This window comes from Coturnix japonica, chromosome 4 (assembly GCF_054131305.1).
Source record: "Coturnix japonica strain WE chromosome 4, WE-NBRP24, whole genome shotgun sequence".
Classification (NCBI taxonomy): domain Eukaryota; kingdom Metazoa; phylum Chordata; class Aves; order Galliformes; family Phasianidae; genus Coturnix; species Coturnix japonica.
In genome coordinates, this window is record NC_140666.1 from 75027212 (window position 1) to 75035588 (window position 8377).

The 8377-nt window shown below is 44.7% G+C and overlaps 2 protein-coding genes across 10 annotated transcripts in view; one reads left to right on the forward strand and one right to left on the reverse strand.

Moving 5' to 3' along the window:
* CCDC149 (coiled-coil domain containing 149) overlaps positions 1 to 4769 on the forward strand; it is a 49260-nt gene extending 44491 nt beyond the window's left edge. For 5 of the 9 annotated variants that reach the window (XR_014945481.1, XM_015862731.3, XM_015862729.2 and 2 more), the window contains one exon: positions 731 to 4769. Coding sequence is in view for 7 of the 9 variants with exons in the window: in XM_015862731.3 (XP_015718217.2) it covers positions 731 to 1323 (593 nt within the window). In the remaining 2 variants the exon portion in view is untranslated. The remainder of the gene's footprint in view (positions 1 to 730) is intronic. The other 4 variants (XR_014945482.1, XM_015862728.2, XM_015862730.2 and 1 more) reach the window with 1 other exon arrangement.
* An 816-nt stretch (positions 4770 to 5585) lies between these two features.
* On the reverse strand, positions 5586 to 7015 carry SOD3 (superoxide dismutase 3). Its single transcript, XM_015862733.3, has 2 exons — positions 6923 to 7015; positions 5586 to 6494 (listed from the first exon to the last, which is right to left on the reverse strand). Exon 2 carries the CDS (start codon positions 6467 to 6469, stop codon positions 5759 to 5761), a length of 711 nt encoding a protein of 236 aa, XP_015718219.1. The 5' UTR covers positions 6470 to 6494; positions 6923 to 7015; the 3' UTR covers positions 5586 to 5758.
* Positions 7016 to 8377: the final 1362 nt, after the last annotated feature.

The following is an 8377-nucleotide window of genomic DNA, read 5'->3' on the forward strand; positions in this document are numbered from 1 at the left end:
CTGTGGGAGAAACAGAGTAAATGCTCATATACTAAAAAGTAATGCATATGCACTGCAGGAGTCATTTGGAGCTGTCAGTGCTGCCATGCTTCTGGCATTTCCTAATTTTTCTTACTTGACTTCACAAGCTTATTTTCAGTGAAGCTTTTTGTACTTAGCAGAGGCGAGGACAAATTCTTTCTCCCTTAAAAAGCTGTTTGTTTGCACGTTGCTGTTTTCTCTATTCTGACACATTATTCAGTGTTTGGCTTTCCATATATTTCATATTCTCCTACTGCTGCTTTGTTTTATGATGTTACTCAAATTAGAATAATATTTTATGTTAGGAGAAATGTGGGATCAATAATAGAACTTTGTAATGGATTGAGAGCCTGCAAAAAGAGAAATGGAGCTTGTGTTAACCCATAAAAGTGGCTCTGGTTTGAGGATTCATTCTGCAGCTGAGCAGCTGGATTAAGATGCTCCTCTGAAAAGGTTTGCCTGTGCTGTTCTGCACTATGATATCAGCTATAGCTTTGGATGTTGTCAGTGTTAGGGGAAGACAGCTCCTGGCCCAGCCAGATCCTTGTGCTGATTGATTATAATCTAAGAAATAGGTCTGGGACAAGATAGAGGTTCACTGGAAATTCCTCACTGAGGTAAACATCTCTGTGCTCTGATGCTATTATAATGGTCTCCGGGTCAGATAAGTAGATACATGTGGCATGTTGCTGTTCTATTTCTCTTTCAGCAGAACAGAAGAGGGAACGTGAAGAAACTAATGCTGTTGCACGTGATTCCATGGCTTCAGAGGAAAGAAACTTGAATAACAGAAACCAAAATAAACACTTTTATCCTTCATTACCCCAGTTACATTCTGAGGAAGAAGAAATAAACAAGCTTGGAAGCCAAATAATTAAACTGACAAAACAGGCAGTTGCAGAACTGGAAGGGAAAAGAACAGAAAATTCATCTGAAGAGCAGAAGACTGTGGTTAGAGCAGAGCTTAATGGCTCATCTGAGGGAGACTTCCCACTGCCCAGCCCGGACCCGTCTGACCCTACAGACCCCTCAGCCTCAGAAAATGAGCAGACAGCTGAAGCTGAGGCCCTGAAAGGCAGTGATGAAACCTCAGAGAGCGACTGTGAAATTACACTTGAAGGAGAGAATCAGAATGGCAGCACCGTGGATGTCATGCCCAGTGAGGACCCCAAAAGGCAAGGGGATCTCAGTGCTATGACTGCACACACAAATATCAGCCTCGAGGAGTTCCCTGAATCTGAAAACAAGGAACCATCTGATCCTGCTGAAAACTGTGAATATTTGGATAACAGCTTGGCTTGAGGTATGAAATCCAAGCCCTCAAGCTTCTCACTGTAATCCTCTTGCAAGTGTGTATGCTGCTGTGACTGTGAACAGTCAAAGTCTGTCAAAGAGCTGATTTTTTACATCAGTCTGTTAATATTGGTCTGGCAACAGTATTCTGTTAGTTTTGACTGCAGTATACCAAAAATGTCAGTTGTCTGAGGGGAAGAACTGGAAGCTAATGAGGCATAATCATTCTGATTTGGTGTAATGATTGATATAATTTACAACAGTGTGGCAGAGACCAGTGATAATGATGTATCATGTACACGTGAGGTGTATGGTCTTAGTGCTGGACCGTATCTTAATGCTTAGAAGTGTCTTCCAAGGATGGAGAATTTGGAGTGATAAATTGAGAAGTATCATAAGGTTGCTGGCTTTTGCTTGTTTTTCAGACTGCATTCTGTTTCCCTTTGCAAGTGCATACTTAGAATAAAATTACTATTGCTTTATAAGGAAGCAGAATCCTTTCTGAAAACCATCCCTGCGTGTACATCATTATCTTGTTTCAAACCTTTCTATCTTCTCATAGTTTTGCCCTCCCTTTCCCGGCTCATCTCATGAAAACATAAGGAGTTATTTCAGTAGATACTAAGGATGCAAATTAATGATGCTCTGAAGGAAGTATCACCCGAGGGGCAAGAAGTCTTTCAGTGAGAAACAGCAGTGCTGTTCCAAAGCTGAGGGAGCAGTAAGAAAAGAACCAGTGATGCCCCATCCTCCTCCTTCATGCTCTGTGTTTCCAGAATTGCATCCCTTGGTCCTCAGGAGCTGGAACAGCCCTTGGAGAAGCAGTGGGTAGATTTCAGTCTCCTCTTCATATGCTCTCCTTTCCAAATCTGTGTTTATTTGTTTTCTAATGTTTTAGAAAACACAAATGTTTTCCGTATGTTTGTTTCCTCCTCACTTCACCAGTCTTTGGTGTAGCAGTAGGTTTATTTGTGTTGCTGCTGTCTTTAACTTCTGCCTGCGTTGATGTTCAGTTGTAAGAAAACATTCCTGTAATAACTGTGGGAGAGGGAGGCTGCTGTGTCATTCCCCAGCACGCTCCTGATGCTGGAGCTGTGCCACTCTGCTCTGAGGAGGGCAGCAACAAGGGAATACTTAACGGTGAAGTTAGCAGCTGTTGGAGAAGGGAAGGCACGTCCTTCCTCTCCTGCTTGTAGCATAAGGAACAGTCTCTGCAGCTGTGGAGCTTCTATGGGCCAGCAGCCGTCAAGGCAATTTTTCTGCTGGCTTGGGACCTAATTGTCTGTAAATGTTCATTTCTCACTCCTAGAACTTGAAACCAATCAGAGAGAATTAAACCAAATTTAATAAAATACTACTAATAAAAAGGAAAATCCCTCCCAGATTGAGTTCTCCTTTGACAAATAACTGCCAGCTGCAAATTTTTACAGCCCACTTGTCAGCTACTGAATAAACAGAGTTTATATTAGCGATACTGACAAACTCTTCTGTGTATGGAAACTGAGCTAGCAGGTGCTGCTATAATCAAGGTGTCAGAGTCTGTGAGCGATTTGTATTCAGCAGAAGAAGGGCTGTATGTAAATGATTACATACAAATATAAGGAATGATAGAGGCAAGGTAAAAATGTGGCTTGTCGCTGTTGTCCTGTGCTTTCCCTACCAGGTGCACCCAGGTAACCCCTTCAGTGTCCGTGCAGGCAATAACACCATAGTCACAGTGCTCCTCAAATAGGTTTCCTTTGTCTTTAAAGGTAATTTGACATTGCAGCGTTTTGCTGATGCTAAGCAGCAGCCCTTAGGGAGAAAACAGCTGTATATTTAAGTGCGTTAGGAACATGAAGCAGTAAAAAGTTTTTCTTTCATTATCCCGATGACAATTTAAGTTCCTCATCACCTGAAAACCAAGAGTTTAAGCATTTGAAAGATTGTTTTGCTGTTCCCATTAATTGGAACTGACTGCACCATAGACTCATTTGTATGGCAGTACTGACAAGTCAGAAGAGAAATAGCTGCAGAAACTGAGATCTCCAGGAGAATGTGGCAGATTTTTTTTCCTTTAATGCTTGAATGTTACATCGGGTATCGCTCTATTCGAGACGCATTCTTTTCCATCTTTCACAGATTAATCCTGTGCAGAGCTAAATATCAAAGCAGTCAGAACTGATGCAAACCAGTAAAAAGGGCAGGGTTTCACGTAGCTGAGCTCTGAAATTTTCAGGGTTGGTTTTGGCCTTTGTTTCCTTGTCCTGTATCTTTTCTGACCCACAACTGTGTGAGCTGACATTTGCTCCTGGTCCCTCAACAGCCAGTTAATGCTGTTAATTAATGAAAGGCTTAATGCAAAAATCAGATGGAAGTAGTTGTGGGCCAGCAGCAGCTTTTCAGCGCCTCTCTCATTGATTCTTTTAGTGTGGTTTTCCTGAGAGAAGAAAACTGGTGTACAGCCCTGCAATTAGGTCATTTTGGTAACTATCCTCACTCCATTAGCCCTCAGTTGTTAAACTGCAGCAAGAGATCTGGATTCTGGGGAGCTCGTTTAGAGTGCTATATCACGCTGCAGTGCTGCTCCCATCCATCCTGCCCAGTGTTTGGGTACTCTGGCTGTGCTTTTAGCCTGCTCCCAGGAACATGAGGCTTCAATGCTGGGGCAGCTGTGAGAGTGAGACCGCTCTCTGTGATCCCTCATTGAATAGTTTTGTCAGTAACTGTCATAGGTATTGTTTCAAGTGATGCTCTTGTGCTATTACAATTACGTGGGGTTTTTCATTAGTTTGCTTTTGTTGGTTTTGTGTTAAATCCATTCCTGTTTTATTGTGGAACCAGCACTGTTTGGTTGAGCCTCTTCTAGACTTGTGTTCCCGTTCTCTAGAACTTCAGAAATGGAGAAATCACATCCAGGTGTAAAAGCTTTTGCTGCTGGGCTCTGGGGAAGTAAACTGCAAAGGGGCATGTTGTGGCAAGGAGATGGAGAGGATGCATGCCATAAATTGATTTGAAGCACATTGCCTCACCTGTGAGCAAATTCATGCATTATCTATGAGAAGGATTTCATTTGGAAGAGCTGTTGTGGTTGTTTGAGAAAAGAATGCTTGGTGAATTTGTAAAGTAATTGTGTGAAAGCGACAGACTCGGAGGCAGGACGCAGAATGTTGCCTCTTTTCTCAGCGAGACTATTTTTAAGCGTACGGTAATTTGTATAATAAAGACAGCAGAATTTCCTTAATCCATACGAGCTCAGGAATGTATTTTGAAATCTGAGATGAAGTTGAAAGTCTGCTACGTTTCTAAAAGATAGGGTTTTGTTTACCAGCCTCTGTTCTTTAGTTTTACTTCTTAAATGACGCGGTATAATTTATTTGCAAACCTCTCCTTTGTTGCTGCTCAGATTAACTGCGCAACGTAGTTCAGCTCTATTAATATATTTGTCATCTTGAATAAAACCGTACATTTCCTGATACGCTCGTTCTACCTGCTTATTTCCTCCCCTCGGTATCAGATGAACGATAGTCATGAATTCATTTCATCGTACTTTCAGCTGCTTTAAATGAGAAAAGCAAAGCCTTATTGAGTGAGACTGCTGAGCTTGTTGAACATTATCCAACTTGCATGTTTCTACTTTGACTTATCCCAGCCTCACTTGGCTGATTGACTTCCCTTTTTTGTGTGTGAAGATAGGTGCTCGGTATTGTTTTGGGTTTTGAAAGTAATAGTACTAATTTCTGTTGTTCTTATTCTATCATCCTGTCTATTGTCATTGTGCAACTCATTATTAACCATCACAGACTGGAGGTTCTCGGGAGTTTTTGCTGGGGGGTTATGGAAAGCTGGACTATTGAAGTCTGCTTTCTGATGTAAACACCATGACTCAATTGTAGTTGTGTGAAGGTGGTCCAAACCATTTAAGAAGCTTAGATTTGTTTGAGAGTAAAATTTGGAAATCCAAGTGGGATAACATCATGGACCCAAAGCTTAAAATGGAAACATCAGTATTTTCCTTGTCTTACAGCATAACACCCAAAGCTGTTGAAAGCAGAGATCTTTTTACCCTTCAGGTTTGCAGCTCAATAAGGGACAGCATCTAATCAGAGGCAATTTCTCCCCTTATTCATATTTATTTTGGTCTTTTGTATCTAACTTATGGTCCCTTAAGAACCCCTTGCAATGCGCAGCCTCTTTATTGGCTGTTCATCTTAGCACTCTTACTTACATGCATTCAGCTCCCAAACTGCATAAAAAGGAACCTTTTGTCTTCAAGAAAATACATCATAGTGTTGAGTTGATGCTGTTTTTATTGATCAGCTTACAGAAAGGTGGCTCTACAAAGTAATACACATTTCTCAGAGAAGCAAGAGAATGGAAGCGGGAACCCCTTTGCCATCTAAGCGGCCAACAGTGCACCCTAAGGTACCTGATGCTGCCCAGGTGGCAGCTCAACTGCAGGTCCTCAGCTGAGCCTGTTTCGGGTCCATCTCTTCTTCTTGTCTATAGCCTCAGACTGTTTCTCCTCCCACAAGTTCTTGTTGCAGATCCCGATCACGCAGCACGCCAGACGTTTGCCAGCATTTCCATTTTCCAGACTGGCCTTGTTGTTGCCCTTGCCCATGTCATCTTCCTGTTCGTGGACCACAATGGATCTGCCCAGGATAGAGTACGGACCAAACATTGTGGCAAAGAGATTGGGTTTGTACTTTTGGATTTTGCCTTCTTTAGGAGAAAAGTTGCCAAAGTCCCCCGGGTGGCGGGGGTGGTTCACCCTGAATGGGTTGTAGTGTCCTCCCGTGGAGTCGCAGCCATTGCTGAGATCTCCGAGCTCATGGATGTGTATAGCTCTGCCAGACTGGTTGTTATCCAGAGGAAACCCATCCAAGTGAAAAATGGCTTCTAATCTTCCTTGTGAGTAATGCTGTCTGAATAAGACTTGTCCAGTCACTTGTGGCTTGTCAGCATCTATTTTGGAGCTGGGCTTCATTTCACAGGTGGCGTAGGTCAGCCCATCAGATTCATTATCAGCCATCACTGGATAGAGCAAGCTCTGCCAGAGGTCATTCACTTTTCTCTGTATGTCATGAAGCGACGCGTGGCTTGGATCGGTTCCTGTTTCTGTCACGACACCAGACAGGGCCAGTCCAGTGAGCAGAGAAAGCAGCAGAAGCATCCTGGCGACTGAGAGCCTGCAGAACCTGCAAGGAGCCAGAAATGGTCAGGGCCTTTTTGCAGCCTGGGGGCAGCATGCGGGGACAGCAGAGCGGATGGAGCAAGTCCCTGCGGGCTGCTGCTTTCTACATCCAGCCAGCACGTTGAATGGAGACCAAATCACAATGCACACACGTTTAAACACATACAACTGACAGCCATGCCTGAAAAAAACGCAGTTATTCTGTATATTATGTTAGATATTAACTTCTAAAATCGCCTCTCTTACCCTACAGAAACCAAGTAATAATACAAAGCATTGCTCAGTCTGTTTTTGAGTTTGTACGGAGGCTTTTCTCCTATTACAAAGTCCAGCAAGACCGCTTGCCAGGAGGTTCATTTTGGTCCACCTACTGCCATGCTGGCTAAGGAGCTCGGCATGCCAAACCAAAAGCAACAGCCCAGGAGCGGTTACCTGCCCGCAGCACTGCTCGGCAGCAGCCCTTCGTCTCCACTGCCCTGCGCCGAGGTGGGATCGGACACAACCGGAGATACGTGGGGCCGATGTGAGCGGAGCTTGTTTGTGAGTTGGGTAACGCCGCTCAGGGGAGGGGTCACTGGCGGGGCTGTGGGAGGGACGGAGGGAACCAAGAGTTTGTTTGAGGCTGGATAAGCTGCTTGTCCTTGTTCTGAGAGCCTGGGGGGGGAAACTGGCCAAAACACGAGGAAAAAAAGTTACCGAGTGTTAAAGCAACCTCCCCTTTGATGTGCGTGTGACTGTAACCAAGTGCATTCTGTACTCGAGCTGCATGGGGCAGGGCTGGGAGCTTTGGTCATCACCGAGTCGTTTGTGTTTCTATTTCTTCATTAGAAGAAACTGAGTCAGATCTTCTATCAACATGGATGTACACCGAAGCTGCAGTGGGTTTAAAGCCAGGAAGGCAGGACGCAGCCTGTCAGACATTGAGGCACATCGCGGCGATGCTTTTCAGTGAAGCCAACAGGCTGCAATCCGCCCAGGTCCCTGCCCCACTGAAGCTGTTTTCTCCCTGTTTCCCAAGCGATGGTGAGACGGCAGACGTCAGTGGCAGCACAGCGGGGCCGTTTCCCAGAAGCCGGCTGGCACACAGTGTGCTGCGTTTCACCATCCCCCGGCTGAGAAACGTGCTGAGCTCCAGGGGTTACAGCTGTGCCCCAAACGAGGGCTGACCTAAAAGAAGGGATGCCTGTAGCTGGAAGGAAGCGGAATCAGGACCACTGGAAACCTAACACAGTCCTTAGGTTAGAGGTGTCAGTGGGCAGCATGTGCCCACATGGTGCCAGACAGGGCTGGCACTGCAGGGTCGAGGTATGGGAACTCGTTCTGGAATTGCTGTGAGGTGCAGAAATGCCAAGAGAAGGAAGAGCTTTGCTCTGGCACAGCGCAGCCTGGATCTGGCTGAGGCTCCCTTCCTGTTTATTCCCATTTCTTGAGCTGGTGGTTCTATTTAAAGGAATGTTTGGTGCCTGAGATAAGCATCCATTTATAATCTCCTTGTGAAAGAGCTACGTGCTTTTCAGGGCATTACTCATAAAATATCCAGTTAAATAAATGCACAAAAGGGAGACAAAACTGTTCACTGTGGGGACAAGTTTCTCACAAAAAATAGAAGAATGGTGAGACTGCAATGTCCACACGTGGATGTAAAGTACAAATAGGTAATGTAGGAAGCAGAGGTGAGACCCACCTGTTAGATCATTTCAGTTATCATTAGTGTTTGTATTAACTCCCTGTTCCTTTGTTAGGCACTGATGGGTTTTGCTGCATAGCATTAGCCTGGAGAGGGTTTTGCTGCTGTGAGGAAGGGCCACGCACAGACTGTGCTCAGCTCAGCCACCAGCAGCCACGCATGGGAAGGTATCTCAGAGTGGAAAGCAAATGGGATCCTGG